Here is a 16,231-nt window from a genome sequence, read left to right as displayed (position 1 = left end):
TTCTTTGGGAACCATGTTGAGGGGAGGGAGGGGTTGAAGAGTGGGGAACCACAATTAATGCATGGAGCTCTTTTCCCCTCTGATGCCAGGTATTGGCACTCAACGGCCAGCTAGGTCCTGGGGCATTCTCCTTTGCCCTATCTGGACGTACAAAACCAGCTGGAGGTAAGGCACAGGATGGAGCACGGGCTTATCCCTGCTGGGGGAAAGCATTGTCCCCAAATGGACGGGAAGGCAGCAAATATCCTCCTATGGCACAGTGAGGGTAGCTGGCTTTGCCCTGTACACTTTGCCCCACATCCGCACCTTGTTAGGCCTCCCTGCATTGCTGACTGAGCTCGGGGATCCCCCAAGGGCTGGTGGGGGTGACTCAGGGGCTCTGCCTTCCAGCCAGCAGCTGGAGGCAGCAGACAGGACTTCCCCTCTGTACTCCACAATCCCACTTCCTCATCAGATGGTGTTTTCTCCCACCCCCACAAAGCCTGCCAACTTTTCAAACTTTTATTAAATACAAAACCCCCGGTCTCTACGACCGAACGCTGCATTCAACGTACGCTGAAAAAAGGGTCAGACATTCAAATGTACAAAAGTCGCCGGTGCCCCCCAGCCCTGGCGAGCTGCCCTGCTCCCAACCCCACTGCTCCCAGCCCCCCATGGAGCGTCAGGGGTGCTGGGGCTCCCGGTCCCATGGGGGGGCACAGGGCTCCTGCCCTGCATGGTGCCAGCCTCTCCTGCCTGCAGCGCCCTGCCCCTGGCCTGGAAGCGGGAAGGCAGACAAGGGGAGACCTCAAGGAGAAGATTCCCTCCCTGCTAGAGGGGGGCTGCACCAGCCCCCACCAAGAGGCCCTGGGGGGTTCAAATCAGCCCTATTTCCCCCACCAAAGGGGGAGGGCAGGTGAGGGCAGGCGCAGGCAGGGGCTGCACACACACACAGCACCTGCCTTTGGGGAAGGGGGATGGGATACAGCTGCCATCCCCCTAGCCCTGGGGAAACTGAGGCACAGCAAGGGGCATTCACTAATCAGAGGTCTCTGTTTGGCAGAGCTGAGACAGGGCCCGGCTCTAAGCACCAGACTAAAGCAGAGGAAGACAGCAAGCCACGTCTGTGTGCCCAGCAGCAGGGGCAGTGCCTGGCCAGGGCAGCAACCTCGCCCTGATCCTGCCTGCCTGGGGGCCCCAGGCTGCTCCCATCCCCAGCTGGGGCAGCAGTGGCTCCAGCGCTGGTAAAGGGGGAAGCCTGCACCCCACTTCTCACAGCGCCGGTGGGGACCCTCCAGCTCTCACAGAGCAGTGGGATTTCACCCTCCCCACCCAGGGTGCAGGCAGGAGCCGGCATGGACTGGGGGCTCCTTGCCAGGCCTGGGGTTGCCCCCTCCCTCTGTGCCAGGAGCTGCTTGCAGGGCAGCTGGGCTCATCCACCAACACACCACGTATGGGGCAGGGGTCCTGCAAACACACTCGTGGGGATGGGGGAGACAGAGAAATCCTAGGGACCAAAGGGCCGGCTGGGGGGCAGCCGTCTCCAGAAGGCAGCAGAGTAGGGAGAAAACATCCCTGTCCAGTCCTGGCTCTTGAGCTGGGGCAAAAGGTGCCATGCCCAGGCAGCCCCAGGCACAATGCTCGCAGTGGCAGGAGCCCTAGCCGCGGGCCAGGCGGGGCGGGGGCCTGCCGATCTCCACCGTGATGTTGGTGTACATGGGCTGGCGGGAGATCTCCACCAGCCGGTACTGCAGCGAGCTGATCCCGTCCCGCTTCATCGTCATTTTGGTGTTCTGGATCTTGGTGAATCTGGCGGAAAGAAGAGCAGGATGAGGATGGAGGGATGTCTTGTTGTAGTGCCAGCAGTGATGGACCTCTGTGGGGGTGAGCAGCCAAGTGACCTCCCAGTGTCCCAACTGCCCCAGCCCCGCGGCTCACTCACCTCTGCGGGTTGGGCTCATTGTGTTTGTCGCGCTCATGCTTAATCATGCGGTACCTCCCAATGCGGATGTCGGGCCTCGACACCTTCATGCCATTCAGGGATATGCTGGGAGCCAGGAGAAGGCTGGGATCAGTGTGTGGGCACCAGGGTGGGACATTCCCCAGCCCAGAGACCTCCAGGGTCAGACCTCAGGCAAAATAAACCTGTCCCTGGTTAAACAAAGCTGTGCCAAGCCAAGATAAGCAAAGCCAGGCCCCACCCAGGCCAGTGTCATGACCTAGGGTGCCACAATGCCCCATGGCAGTGTGCCCAAAGCACCACTCCCATCGAGGAACGAGCAGCTGCATTCAGCCTGTGCTGCACACAGGCAGCCATCCATGTGCAGCTATCCCTCCCTCCCTCCCTTCCCTCCCTCCCTGCGGCCCCTGCCCTTTACATTCCCTGAATGCCGCTGCCTAGCCCGTCCCTTGGAGCCCTCCCCTCAGATCCAGGGCCGCCTGAAGCTCTTCCAGAGCTCCACACACTTCTTGTCCCCCACCCTGAGCCCACCTTGTGTGGAAATCACAATCGTGCCACATGTCCAGTGCTCCCACAAGGGTGCCTTGCTAGTCTGGCCACTACAGGCTGGTTACACCCCACTGGCTGCACATGGTGCTGCTTCCCTGGGCAGCACCATGGGGAACCCATGGGAGGTGAGGTGGCCATTGTCCAGCTCTGGCACCCAACACAGGGTGTGGGGAGACTGGGCTTTGTTCAGCTTGCAGCTGTACTGCTGCCTGCCGGCTGCTGGCAGGAATCACTGTGTGGCTGCTGCACGGCCACCACTGAAATGTTTCCAAGTTTTTAATCTCAGCCCTAGACACATCCAAGTCTAGCATCCCAGCCCCTGTATAAAGCAGAGCCCACAGGCACACCACACTGCAGGCTTCAGCCACAAGAGAGGCAGAGGAGTGTCCTGCAGCCCCCCAGCACCCTGGGAAAGGCCAGTTCCGCCCATGAGGGTCACAACCCCAAAGCCAGAGTGTAATTAAATCCCTCCCTGACATGTGGCACAGCCCATGTACATCCCCCACAAAACTGGAAACACCGGTGCTGTAAGGGTGCTAATTCAGTGCTCCGTGGGGAGCCTGGTACACCCCAACCAGTCAGTGCTAGTGAGGGGCTGGGCACCTACCGATTAAAGATGTCATCGTCCTCTCCTCCCCAGCCCCAGTACTCATTGGGAAAGCCATTGATCTTCAGGAACTGGGACTTGCTCAGCCCAGAGACACCGCCAAAGTAGCCGGCATAGGGCAGCCTGCAGGTTGACAGCAAATGGGTCAGCCCCAGGAACAGGCAAACATGGAGGCGAGCACCATGGGGATCCCAAGTACAAGTACCAACCCTTCCCTGTGTCACCCTCCTACCCAGGGTTCTGTCATCTCAGGTCTCTGCCATCTCAGGTCCGCAATTCGAGCCACTGACCTCATGCCTGCCCCAGGTGGTAATCAAGGGTGGTTGCCCTGATGTCATCCCAGAGAGATATTCCAGCCCTGCCTGCGCAGAAACACCCCAGCACCCCAGGGCACCCACCTGAACCCAAACTTGTCCATGCCAACAGCAAAGTGCCGTGGCTGCTCGTAGCAGCGATAGAGGTTGCGATCGTCCATGGGGATGAGATCCACGTCACTGAAAATGAAGCAGTCATACTCCTCGTCGTCCTTGAGCGCCTCCATGAATCCCACGTTGAGCAGCTTGGCCCGGTTGAAGGTGTCTTCACCGAACTGCAGGGCAAAGCTCAGCAATGCCTGCTTGTCCACCCCAGCCCTGCCACCCCTTGCCCCTGCCCCCTCACCTGGTTGATGATGTAGATACCGTAAGCCACCTTCTGCCGGCGCAGGATGGGGTGCAGGTAGTGCAGCCAATACTTGAGGTGGTGCTCGCGGTGCCGGAAGGGGATGAGGATGGCCACCTTCTGCCGGGGCAGGCAGTCTGGGGGGGTGTACTTGCCACCCTGGCGCACATCAGGGTTCTCCCGCTGCACTCGCTCCATGCTCATGGGAGAGCTGAACTCGATGAGCAGGCGCCCAACTGTGAGAGGGAGGGCCGGGCAATGCCCGCAGGACAGGACATGGTCAGGGTCACGGTCACCTGCCGCTCCTGCCCAGAGTGGCAAAGCAAACAGCGAGGGGGACCTGCAGGGGGGACCGGCACTGCTGAGGGCAGAGAGTGCTCAGAACCTTTCCTAAAACAGGGCAGAGAGACTGGGCTAACAAAACCTGAAACCAGCTGTCCTGATACACTTCCAGGCTGGGGTTTCTCTACTATTTCATGGGAAAGCTATACCCAGGGCCCATGGGATAAGGATTTCAGCCATAAGCACCCACCTTAGCCCCATGTTCATAGTCAGAGCCCAAATTCATCCCAAATGCTCCCCCAGCATGTCTCACCTAAACCAGGAGGTGTCTCCTGGCAGGGCTGCAAGGGCTTCTCAGTGGCAGACTGGTTGGTGCTGGGCTTGGTGCTGGGGGATGGGGCCTCAGCACCGGCTGGCCCGTAGCTGGGAACGGTGCCGTTGGGGCGGGACGAGTTGGAGAAGGGGTGGGCGCGCGAGGCGTTCCTGGTGTTGAAACGGCTGAAGAAGTCCAGGTGCTGCGCGTAGACGTCAAAATAGAGGATCATGATGATGACGAAGTGGAGCAGGCAGAGCAGCAGCACGGCCTTGCAAATCCTTTCCAGGGTCACCCCCAAGAGCAGCCTGGTCATCTTCTGGGCACGGGCAGGCGGACATGTGCGCTTGGCGGGGCAGGGGGGCGGCTCCAGCCACGGTCCTGATCCTGCCAAGACATCTCACGCTCAGGACACCACGAGTCTGAGCCCCCAGCCCTGCCCAAATGACACTGGGACAGCAGAGGCAGCACAGGCCTGATGCAGACGTGAAGGGCTTGCAGGCTGGAATGCCAGAGAGCACCCCAGGGGGAATGCTGCACCTGGATCCCTGCTCTGAAGGCACAACCATGAAGATATGAGAGGTCCTCAGGCCCACATAGCAAATCACCTCCTTGCTTTCCTAGGCCAAGACCAGAACAGGACAGATCCACTCCCTTTCCCTTTTTCCCACCCAGAGAGAGCATGCAGACACCTCCAGACATGCCACAAACAGCCTCCATGGGAGTTGAGCCCTTGACGAAGGCTACACTCTCCAAAAACATGGCCAACCTGGGATGTCACAAGAGCACCACAGGTGTCCCCACCTGCCGCCCCTCTCTGAGGCACCCCACTTCCCTGTTCCCCATCCTGCTCCCTCCCCACAGAGCTACACCCCAGCAGCAGCACCAAAGTGGGGCAGCAATGAGAGTCACGCCAGGCTGAGTCCAGCAGAACATCCCAGCCCCCTGAGTCAGTGTTCCCTGCCACATCCAGGGGGGTCTGGCACTCAGCCAGCGGTGCAGATCCTCTCCCCTCCTCCTGATGGTGAGGCCTCCTGGGACACTGGACTGCTGGAAGTCAGGGTCCCCTTATCTCCCACATGACGCCTGGAGCCAGGCCAGAGCCCTGCTGGGAAGCCAGCTGGGAGAGTCACTGGAGAGCCCCAGAGAAGTCAAACCATGCGGCCTTTCCCAGCCCTGCCACTGCACAGCCACGCACCCCAGCTCCTGCCCTGAGCCCTGCCCTGCTAGTCCCTGATTTCAGGGAAGCTGCTGGACACAGCAAAGCAATCTCAAGGGACAGGCACTGGGGTTCACAAAGCCCTGAGGATCTCGGGACAGGCCAGAGCTGCTGCCTGGTCCCTGTGGGACTCTGGTGGCCGGGGGTCTGCAGCAGGACTCCCAGCAGGAGTGCAGGTAGCACCCAACAGTGCTGGCAACCGGTCACTGGCAGCTGCCAGCCCTGTCCAGAGGGGTTCCCCAGGGAGCCACAGGGCACTGAGCTGGCAGTGATGGCCACACTGGATGGGTACAGAGATTGGAGCTGACATGTGAAGGAGGATCCTGCGCCCAACCCTGCTCTGGGGTGTCCTCTCTCAGTCTCAGGACTGACCCTGGCAGGCAGACCCTGGAACCCACCGCAGCCAGAGAGGTGCTGGAAAAAGGTCTGAGCCCAACGGCCCAACCATGCCTACCCTCCCTTTGCAGGATGCACAGCAGCACCCCTGTGGATAGGGGGGTCCTGGCATGTGTCAGCAGCACATCCAGTTTTTTTTCTACAAAGTAGCCCTCTGAAGAAAAGCTGGCTTTGCTGTTATTGCTCAGACCTTCCCCCGGAGCACAGTGCCTTGTCACCCCACACAAAGTGACACAGGAACCTGCCTGCCCCCAGCACCTGCCAGAAGCCCTCCCAAACACCTGTGCAGTGCATGGAGTGGTGGTGCCTCAACAGCCAGATAGCGATGCAATAGGGAAAAATCAGAGCTGGTTATAGGGGCCCTTTGGTTTGGTCCATGAGGCAAGTAGGGAGTGACACTCAGCAAGAACAAAAGCAAAGCACTCCATCAAGCAGCAGCCACAGGACACCATGAACATGAGTGGGCTTAAACTGCTAAGGAGGGGGTTATGAAATATGATGTCATCTCCCCCCACAGCAGCATCTGTGCAGGGTGTGAGAGGCCAAAAGCAACCTGGGGCTGGGGAGCTGCTCCCCAGGATTTCAAGCCAGTGCAGTATGTGCATGGGGCCGGTGATGCTCGTTTTGCAGTGGGTGCTCAACCCCGTGCACTCAATCCTTCTTCCCTCAAGACATCCCAGGCCTGGGAGAAGGGAGGCACAGTGGGACCCGGTGGCCCCGACGCCCTAAAGGTGACAACCTGCCGGCCAAAAGTGGGGCGAGGGGCCGCATTCAGCACAACTAACACTCCCCCACCCCCTAATTTTTCCCAGTCCCCGACACATGCAGAAACTTATTTAAAAAATGAGAAACAACCTCAAAATTAGTCTTTTTCCCGAGCCGGAGTGGTGCCGCCCATGAGTGGCCGGGATGGCATCCCGCGGGTCGCATCCCGGGCCTCACCCGCCCGGCCAGGCCTGCCCGCGCCGCTCCACTCACCGCGGCCTCGGGGCTGCCGCGCCGCCCCGGCGCTGGTCAGCGGCCCCCGCCGCCGCCTCCTTCTCTTCCTCTTCCTTCTCTTCCTCCTCCAGCCCCGGCCGCCGGCCCGCGGGCTCCCATGCCCGGGGCTGCGGGGGGCCCAGCCGGCCGGGCCGCCGCACCGCCGAGAGCCGCAGGGAGACGGGGCCGCGCCCGCACGCCGGCTCCGCCCGCCGCCGCCGCACCGGGCGGGGCCGCCGCCGCCGCCGCCCGCCCCGGAGCCGCGGGCCGAGGAGGGCAGTCCCGCAGGCACCGAGGCCTCGGGGCGCGGATCCCAGGGATGCAGACACACCCGGGGGTGCGCGATGCCTCCGGCTGCGCCGCGGGATGCTCAGCCCTTGGCCCCGGGCGCAGCAGCGGGGACCCTCCGAGCACCGCCGGGACACCGGCACGGGGTGTCCCGGCCTTTCTCCGTTCCCTGGCTCCTCGTTGCCGGAAGGCAGCGCTTCCACGGACCCACCTGCGGCGACTCCCACGCTCCCGGCCGTTGGTGCTGGCTCAGCGACCGTTGCAACCTATTTGTGGTGCCTTCCCCCCCACACCACCCTTTCTATGTTTCATTGCTAGGAAACACCGGGAATCTCACTCTCCTTACCACAATGGCATCAGTGAAAGATGGTGGTTTGGTCCCACCACAAGTTCGGCCCACCACAAGGAGTTTTTGCACTGTCTGCAGCCTTTCCTTTCTGCCACTCGCTCAGCTCCCTGCCCCAGCACTTGTGCTTATCTAGAGCAGCCCTGTGCCCCGAGCCCCCTCCTCCTGCCATGCCTGGCTGCTCACCCAAGCGAGGGCTTTCCAGCTCCCTTCAGCAGACAGCCTTTCAGCAGAGAACCGAATGGCACCTGCCCAGCCCAGCCCTGTTCCACCCCTGCAAACAAGCCCTGCTGAAAGCAGTCCAACTCTTCTCCAGCTCTTGGTTTGGCTTCTCAGCAGGTGGCATTTTTATCATCGATACCTACACATGGATACCAAAATATCTTTTAACTCCTGCTGCTGCTGGTTCTAAATGAGACTAGGTATAAGATCCTGGAGCCTTGTTTTAGCTTTGTTTTCTCTGCTTGAGCAGCAGGTGTTTAGTCCAAGTCCTGGAACCCAAGAGTGCACACCTAGAACCACAGGGTGTGCTCACCTTATCACTGCTGGCTATGGTAGGCAGGCTTTGGGTCACCCTGAGAGTAGCCCTGATGGGTCCCATGTTCTTGTTAGAGGCCTGTGGGCAAGTCTGGAGCCCACTCCCCTGCCAAAGCTGTCATATACACAGGCAGGATTGGGAGAGTGGAAAAGCACCTCACAGAGGCACATTTCTGATAGCAGATGCATTTCTATCCGGGCAGGGCAGGGCAAGGCCCATCCTTGAAAAACAAGTGGGTGAGTCTTTCAAGACAGCTGCTAACCAGGAAGATGATTAACCCACACAGCAACTTCTCTAACTCCAGCACAGCACAGCCCCTCCAGCTCCAGACATCTTCCTGAGCTTGGTGTGGATCTGATGAAATGGCTCTGCAGCGCCCACACAGAACAGGCAAAAGTCTGCCCACACCTGACACTCTTTCTTCAAACCAGGCAGGGCCCAGTTTGTGTTCTGCCACTACACAGGTGTCACATTGCTCCTGTGAGAGCCCCCAGCCCCAGGGGACATCCAGCACAGGTAGCAGAGGCAGTGGCTTGGTTTTCCTCCCACAACTGTCATGCAACCAGGGCTGAAATTCACTGCAGCCCCAAAACTCATAGGACAGTCTGGAACAGAGGCAGGAGAGCAGCAGATCTCAGAGGGGCCATGCAGAGGCAGCTGCCCTAGTTCAAGGGCAAGAATCAGCAGGCTCCAGCAGTCCCACTGCTGCCCCAGCCTGTGGCATCCACACAGGAAGAGAGGACAGCTCCAAGAGTGCATCTGCTCTGACACAGCACTGGAAGATCAGTGCTTTCTCTATGAAGCTATACTGGTAGAAGAACAGTATGAGGGCCTTGTGCTGGATACAGCAGATGCAGCAGCCTCCAGGCTCTCAGCAGAGCACATGCAGAAGGACCTTGTTCTTCCCTTCCCCTAAGCAGCAGATGAGCTGCAGGTCCAGCTGTCTACAGCCAGCTTCCCCACACTATTCAGCACAGCTAGGGACAGGGAACAGAGCCAGCACAAAGTGTCCCCACCCCTGGGACCTCTACCTGGACAGAGGGGCACTGCAGACTGGAGTGCCCCAGCATGCAGCCCAGTCCCACCAGGGAGCTCCTGGCTGGAGGATGTCCTTTGAAGGGGCAGAAGTTTCACTTTGTTCTTCTGGTGCTCTCCAGCTACACAATGGGGCTATGGACACTGTGTACACTCTCCTAGACTAAACTACCTGGATGAGAGCTGAAAGGCACAAAGCAGCTTGTGTTGGACTCACATTGGGCTGCTAGGAGCCCGGCAGAGGCAATTCAGAGCTGCCTGCTGCCTGTTCCAACAGCCTTGTAGCTGCTCCAGGCAGCAAGGCACAGCTCTGCGTTCCCACAGCCCAAAGAGGGTGGCTCCTGCAGCCTGAGAAAGCAACAGAATTAACACCACACAGGCAGGACAGCACCAGGCTCCTGGAACAGGACAGGGATTTTGCCAGAGGCACAGAGAGGAATCTCTGGGGGAGCCCAAACCAGCACTTCTCTCAGCAAACCTCCCCAGCATGCACAGCGAAGAGAAAGAGCTGGACAAGAACCATATTTATTTCACTGACACAGGATTGCACTGATGGTCAATTCTACACACCGGGGACGGGCAGCAGCAGGGCCCCACGAGCTGGGCCAGGCTGCTGGGGGCAGAATTCACACAGAGAAATTTGTTTCTTCCACGGGGCCGACTGATCTGCAGGACGGGGCTCTAGGCGGTCAGGCTCCTGCTGCCGGTGCCAGCATCTCCCACCCCAACCGAGTATAGAAACATTAAATAAGTATGTACAGAACCTCCTGGGGTGTGCTGGAACAGGCTGAGTGCAACAGGGCTCAGCCCATTTTTACTTTAGATGTCTGGAAAGAAAGAAGAGAGGTTAGGCTGTGGCCCACAAACCCCAGCTCAGCACCCCAGTCCCACCCAAGCACCCCAGGACCATCCAGAAGCTGCTGACAGTTTATCAGTCCCACTGGTAAGACATGAGTGCCACACAAGGTGTATGCAAGGTGACACTCTCGGTGACAGAAGGGCCATCAGAAGGGTTCCCAATGTTACAAATAGGCACAGTAAGCTCTGGGAAGAGCTGTGCCACCCCAAGCCTTGTAAGCAGCCTCCCCATCCCAATGCAGACGATTGTGCTGAAACCCAGGTGCGTCTCCCTGGGACTGGAAAGCATACAGGGTGACAGCACCTTGTGCTCACTCAGGCCTGGTGGCCTCAGGAAGCAGGTACCTGCAGGATAGCAACAATGACTCCAAACAGCCCTATGGCACTGCCAAAGATTTCCACGATCAGGATCTTGACGAAGAGGCTGGCATTCTGGGCATCAGCCAGGGCAGCCCCGCTGCCCACGATGCCCACGCAGACCCCACAGAAGAGATTGCATAAACCCACGGTCAGACCAGCTCCAAACATGGAGAAACCTGTGAGAGAGGAATGCTGCAAGAACAGGATGTAACCCCTGCCACCTGCACCCAGGACATGCTGCAGAAGCTCTGTCTCAAGGTGACAGAATACCAGGAGCTGCCAAGCCCCAGCAGCGCCCTGTTTGGGGAGCAGGATTGCTCCAAGGCGTGCCTCAGGTCCCACAGTGCCAGGCCACTGCTCCACCCAGGGAAGGAACAGTGCTGCTGCTGCACAGCACAGCCTGCTGGGCACAGGAGGTGCTAGAAGGTAAGAACAAAGCTGCCTTTTGGCAGAAGAGTCACATGTCCTTCAGACACCAGCAGCCGACCATGGGTGGGTCAGAGGTGGGGTCAGGGTGTGGCAGTGCTCACAGTGACAGCACCAGGGACCCAGAAGTCCTTACCTGCGTGGTAGTTCCTGGCTCCAATCTCTTCTGGGGTGACTCCATTGAAAGGCTGAGAGAAAGCACAGGACCTGAGTTAGTGACAAGGCTGTGGTCTCTGGAAGAGGTACCTGTCCCTAATAAGCCTCATTTTGGCCAGAGCCAGTCCCTGATTCAACGTCATGGCTTCATGGAATCAGCCTTGTGTGTGGTCTCCCAACCCTCTCTATCACAGGCAAGGATTCCCTACACAGACCACCAGTCCAGGGGCTCCCAAAGGCACAACAGTGTTCCCAGTGCCCACAGGGCCACCCCTCACCATACTGGCCCATGACCTCGGGTGCTCCCATACCTCAGCCATGTTACTGATGACTATTGCCATGATGATCCCGTAGATGGCCACGGCCTCACAGAAAATGATGCTGTGGGAGAAAGGCAAAGCCTGAGCACAGCACTTCAGTCAGTCTCACCAGTGTCCTGGGGGAAAGACCCCACCCCAAGGAGCCCCTGCCAGTTCATGCCCAGCCAGCCAGACCCCTCCAGAGCCATATGGGAAGCTACCCACTGCTTAACTTTCAAACTAGGGGGAGCTGCCAAACACAAAGGCTGGATGCTGGTTCTGCTGGGGCACCTGAGTAAGCTGCAAGGATCCTGTTGGAAGCACGCCTGGGAAGCCTTGCCCTTCACCAGCCCGTTTCTGCTCCTTGTGGAAGGGTTGTGCAAGAACCCTTGCCTGGGCAGGATGTGTGATCTCAGGGTGTTTGTTTTGAACACACTGGGCTCATTCACAGTGTGACATCACACAGTGACCCTTCAAAGCAGCACTCTGGCTCCTTTAGGGCTCTTTGTTTTGAAAGCAAACAGCATCAGCAGCTCAGCAAGGAGCAGCCTGCCAGCAGCACCCAGCTAGAGAGCAGACAGAAGCCTCTTCACTGGGTTGTGACCTGCCCCACTCAGGTGCAGCACAAGAACTAACCCCAGGTGTGTGGGTGCTTACCTCACCAGATTCTTTGTTTTGATCCGTGGGGCTTTGACTCCACCGCCAATGATGCTGGAGCCTGTGATGTAAATCCCCCTGTAGCAGACAAGGGTGGTTGGTAGAAGATCTGGCACTCACAGAATTCTATACAGAAGCCAGGATCTTTCAGCTGAGCAAAGAATCAGGCATGCAGCTGGGGGCACTGAGCACTCATACCATTCCCAGGGCATGGGTGGCCACAGCCTGCACCAGCTACACCAGCAGAACTGCTGGGGCACAAGAGCCACCATGGACAGCCCAGGCTCAGGGTACAGCTTCCAGAAACTTCCCTGTCTTTCCACTGCCACTGCTGCCCATGGGCTGGTCCACCCAGACCCCCCAGCAGTCCAGCAATTCAGCCCCAGTGGTGTGGTGACCCACAGTCCTACATGTACACACTGCTCTACCCTGCTCTGCTGTGGGAAAACTGCAGTGCATACACAGCTGCCAAGGTGGGACAGCAGGAGAGTGCTCAAGAGCCAGTCCCACTCACCAGGCAGCTCCCACCACAGACAGGGAGATGGCCAAGCCAATGCCCAGGTTGGACCACATGTAGGGTGAGGTCTCTGTCAGAAACCTGGAGAGGAAGAAATGTCCTGAGTTAGCACACAGGCTGAGCCCCCACAGTCACACCACACAGCCTATCCCAAACCAGGTACCCCTCCACCAAATCATGAAGCCCAAGATGGGCTGGGCAGCCAGACAGCAGGACATGAGAACTGCCAGCCAGAAACACAGGACCCTCACCTGCATGGATCAAGAGCTTCCTCCCAAGCCCTCACTGTGAAGCAGAAGCCTGGGCTTGGAGACATGGAGGGCAGAGCAGCAATAGCTGCACCAGGACCTTGTAGAGAGCCAGCCACAGGAGCACAGGGGCTGCATCCATCCCACCTCCCGGGGAGCAGAGTTCCTGCTCACTGCAGCTCGGGCTCTCCTGCCACGCAGTGACCACTGCCCATCACCCAAAAGCAAGTGCTGCTCCTGGAGGCCCTGCCAGCACTGCCAGCCTCTCACACAGCCCTGAGGGTGCCCGAGCTTACAGGGAACTCACCAAGCCACATCGAAGCGGAAGCCCAGGTCAAATATTGTGTAGCAGATCCCTGGAAAGCAAGAACAAGATGGAAACCTCCAAGGAGGCAGCAGCTGGACCCAGCACTGCTGGTTCCTCCCCCACCTGCACAGCCCCGAGGCAAAGGCCCAGGAGCACAGCACAGCACGAAGGAGGGGTACTGGGAATACTGGCTCAAGCATGCAGAGCTGTGGGCCAGGGTGTGCCCTCCAAATCCTACCCCCGTGATGGCAACGCTTCCACATCAGCACAGGACAGACAGCCTGGGCCTGAGGTACTGTCAGACCCCATCCCAGTCTTGCCCAGAAGATGATCATGGTTGTTGTCACACCCGTTTTCCATTCCCTGGCCGTGCTGAGCACCCACAGACCATGCTGAGCTACAGGGTCTCAAGGACAATCTTCAGCCTGTGGCTCTCCAATGGCTCAGCCCTGCTGGAGAGCCACAGGGACCAGCTGTGAGCTCTTCCCTGCCACAGAAGGGACAAGAGGAGCCAGGCTGTGCCCTGACTGACCATCACATGCTGCTACATCACCATCCCATCAGTGTTTGTGTTGCTTTCCAGGAGCCCTCCAACACGAGAAGCTCCAGCTTCCCTCCAACACCCCCTTTCCAAGGCTGTGGGTTCAAGACAGGACTTTTCTTCTCAGCATTTCCCCCAGGGTAATTTCCAGATAAATTCATACTCCAACACAGGTGGGAGACACCAAAGCACTGTCCTGAGAAACTCAGAAAAGCCTTTCCTTTCCAAGGAGGGCTTGCCCTGCTGTGCTCATCTCCCACCAGGAACTACAGCCAAGTCACATCCCTGCACATGCAGAGGTGCTGCACCAAAACCCTGCCTAACTCTGAGCTCCTGCATAGGAAACGTGGCTGCAGACCAGGAGAGACACTTGCTCTTTGCTGGAAAAGGGAGGGTGACCAGCCCTAAGGAACAGATAAGCACAGGCATCGTGGCACTGTGTGCTCCATGCCAGGCACAGGGGGAAGGCACAGCTCTGCCATATCTGACTGTAACCAGTCCCTGTCTGTGTGACACTGATCCTGTGAACGGTTGGGAAAAGAGGAAATGGGAGAACTGTGGAACGCTCCAATGCAGCAGAGAGGTCACTGCCCATATCCCACTGCTCCCTTCCACCCCAGAGCAGCAGCCTGGAAGTAGGGGGTGATGACAATCAGCCCAGCAGAAATACAGGGGCAGGACCATGCCCTTCCCTGAGCACAGCAGGACAGCTCATGCCACTGGAAGGGCTCAGCACTGCAGATCCCTGGCAGCAGGGATGTCCCCATTATTCTTGTGTGCTCACCCCTCCATGAGCAGCCCAGGTCTCAGCACCCCACACTGCACCCTCAGGAGAGCACACAAGCACTGTCAGGCCCCATAATGGGAGGTGGTAATGCTGATCACTCTTTGTGCCACAGATTTGGGGTGCCCCCTCCTCTATAGAGACACACAAGAAAGAAGAATGGTGCCAGCACAGCCAGGGAATACAGAGGAAAGCCACAGCCCAGCCTGCATGTCTGACAACTATCAAGGATGTCCTCTAGTGCTGGGTCCAGCCAGTCTGTTACTGGTGTTTTGTGTTTTGGCTTTGCTGCTTGGATGTCAGAACAGGAACTGAACCCAGCCAGCCTCAGCTGCCTCCGCTCCCCAGAAGTGGTAAAAGAGAGCTACAACCAGCTCAGGGCAGGTCCTCAGGGCAGGTGTAACCTTAGATTCATATGCAAAAGAAACAGGGTAAAGGACACTCTCCTGTGAGCCCTGACTTGCAGCCCTGAAACCAGAAGGACAGAAGACAGGGCAGCAGGACTGAAGGATCAAATCAGGGCCTAGGACAAAGATAGAAAACACAAAGAGACACTGCTGCAACACTGCATGGAGCAAGACCACTTCCTGCTCGTGGTCTTTCTCAAAAAGGGACTGCAACAGGGCAGGGGAAGTTCAGACTAACTGGGCTCAGCTCAGCAAGATTTTCCAACAGTCTCACATCCACAACGTGAATGTGCACTGCTGTGAGCTACATGATTCAGAGAGCCCAGGGAGGCAGCCCTGGGCCCACAGTGGATTCACCAGGCCCTGGAAACACGAGGGAGTGAGACACCCCTCACTCCTGACTCATTCTCTCCCCTCACCCCAACACTGAAGCAATGGCCAAGGTTTCCCCAGCCTCTGCCTGGTTTGTGGTCACTTCATTCTGTGCTAAGAGAAAATAACCAGCAGCCCCAGCACAAAATCCATCTGCTGGCCCTAGGGCATTAAATCCATCCTCCAAAAGCCCAACACCCTCAGCAGCACTGCATGGGCTGCCACGAAGCAGCTCCACCACCATCCAAACTGCATGTTCTCTCATGCTGCCACAGCCTGGCAGAGCAAGGCGATCTCTCCACCCGAGAGACATCAACCAGCAGAGTCTGAAGCACCGGGCTCCTCCTGCCTTCACCTGCCCCGATCTACCGAACCCCCTGACCGGCACCGGCACCCTTCTGCTCTCGCACACACAGAGAAGCAAATCAACTGCTCAAGCCAGACGGGCTCAGAGCTGCCCATCCTTCAGCGACTGGGGGTGACCCGGCACCGCTGGGACTCCGAGAGAACGGCCGCAGGCCCGCTGGGGGTGACCCGGCACCGCCGGGGCCCCGGGGCAGCAGCTGCAGGCCCGAGGGCGCTGCCCAGGCAGGGGAGCCCCCAGCAGCACCCCCGGCCCTGCCGGAGAGCACGGGCCAGCCCCAGGGAGCGCCGCGGCAACCGGGGCCCGACAACGCTGCACCCCTCACCGCCCGGCTGCCTTTCGCACACCAAAGCAACCCTCTCGCCCTCCGCAGCACGGGCAGGAGCCGCAGCCGCCCCTCGGGCCCGGAACCCCCTGCCGCCCCCCGGCTCAGCCCCGCAGCGCAGCCCCCGGACCCCCCTTCTCCCCGCCCCGGCGCTGACCGACGCCGAGCAGCGTGGTCCAGAAGGCGAGGCCGAGCCCCGAGTAGAGCAGGACGAGCCCCGTCATGGCGGCGGCGGCAGCGGCACCGGGCGGCGCGGCGGGAGCGGATCGGGCCGGGTCACCTGACCCCCGCGCGGCACCTGACCGGAACTGCAGCTCCCGCACGGAAGTACCGGAACGCCACCGCTGCCACCGCGCCCGCTTATTGGCTGCTTGGTTTGACAGTGGCGGGGAAACTACACACACCATAATGCATCGCGATCAGCGCGTATTTCCATTGGCTGCCGTTACATCTCCACCCC

General features: G+C 59.1%; 2 protein-coding genes across 4 annotated transcripts; both read right to left on the bottom strand.

Annotated features, from left to right (window-relative positions):
* Positions 1–487: 487 nt before the first annotated feature.
* Positions 488–7,047, bottom strand: B4GALT2 (beta-1,4-galactosyltransferase 2). 2 transcript variants are annotated; one of them, XM_054285721.1, is made up of 7 exons: positions 6,944–7,047; positions 4,351–4,737; positions 3,756–3,991; positions 3,494–3,684; positions 3,096–3,218; positions 1,922–2,026; positions 488–1,788 (listed from the first exon to the last, which is right to left on the bottom strand). In XM_054285721.1, the coding sequence occupies exons 2-7, from the start codon at positions 4,664–4,666 to the stop codon at positions 1,638–1,640; spliced, it is 1,122 nt and encodes a 373-aa protein (XP_054141696.1). In that variant the 5' UTR covers positions 4,667–4,737; positions 6,944–7,047; the 3' UTR covers positions 488–1,637. The 2 variants fall into 2 exon arrangements, with proteins under 2 accessions (XP_054141696.1, XP_054141695.1); XM_054285720.1 differs by lacking the exon at positions 6,944–7,047 and adding an exon at positions 6,821–6,893.
* Positions 7,048–9,659: 2,612 nt separating this feature from the next.
* Positions 9,660–16,065, bottom strand: ATP6V0B (ATPase H+ transporting V0 subunit b). Of its 2 annotated transcripts, XM_054285731.1 has the most exons (8): positions 15,929–16,065; positions 12,979–13,027; positions 12,421–12,504; positions 11,907–11,984; positions 11,262–11,331; positions 10,931–10,982; positions 10,354–10,544; positions 9,660–9,977 (listed from the first exon to the last, which is right to left on the bottom strand). In XM_054285731.1, the coding sequence occupies exons 1-8, from the start codon at positions 15,993–15,995 to the stop codon at positions 9,954–9,956; spliced, it is 615 nt and encodes a 204-aa protein (XP_054141706.1). In that variant the 5' UTR covers positions 15,996–16,065; the 3' UTR covers positions 9,660–9,953. The 2 variants fall into 2 exon arrangements, with proteins under 2 accessions (XP_054141706.1, XP_054141705.1); XM_054285730.1 differs by lacking the exon at positions 15,929–16,065 and having other exon boundaries at positions 12,979–13,886.
* Positions 16,066–16,231: the final 166 nt, after the last annotated feature.

The sequence above is a fragment of the Melozone crissalis genome, unplaced genomic scaffold (assembly GCF_028551555.1).
Source record: "Melozone crissalis strain CALT ecotype California unplaced genomic scaffold, PUWL_Pcris_2 ptg000045l_1, whole genome shotgun sequence".
Classification (NCBI taxonomy): domain Eukaryota; kingdom Metazoa; phylum Chordata; class Aves; order Passeriformes; family Passerellidae; genus Melozone; species Melozone crissalis.
This window is presented reverse-complemented; position numbering and strand designations above follow the sequence as displayed.

Bases quoted from the DNA above. Each gene is read 5' to 3' on its own strand.
- ATP6V0B (XM_054285730.1), bottom strand. From the start codon at position 13,313: ATGATCATCTTCTGGGCAAGACTGGGATGGGGTCTGACAGTACCTCAG. The intron at 11,985-12,420 runs GTGAGTGGGACT...TGTCTGCTACAG, and splicing joins TCTGTGGTGGGAGCTGCCTG to GGGGATTTACATCACAGGCT. The intron at 11,332-11,906 runs GTAAGCACCCAC...TTTCTCCCACAG, and splicing joins AAAACAAAGAATCTGGTGAG to CATCATTTTCTGTGAGGCCG.
- B4GALT2 (XM_054285721.1), bottom strand. From the start codon at position 4,666: ATGACCAGGCTGCTCTTGGGGGTGACCCTGGAAAGGATTTGCAAGGCC. The intron at 3,992-4,350 runs GTGAGACATGCT...TCCCTCTCACAG, and splicing joins GGAGACACCTCCTGGTTTAG to TTGGGCGCCTGCTCATCGAG. The intron at 3,219-3,493 runs GTGGGTGCCCTG...GTCAACCTGCAG, and splicing joins ATGGACAAGTTTGGGTTCAG to GCTGCCCTATGCCGGCTACT.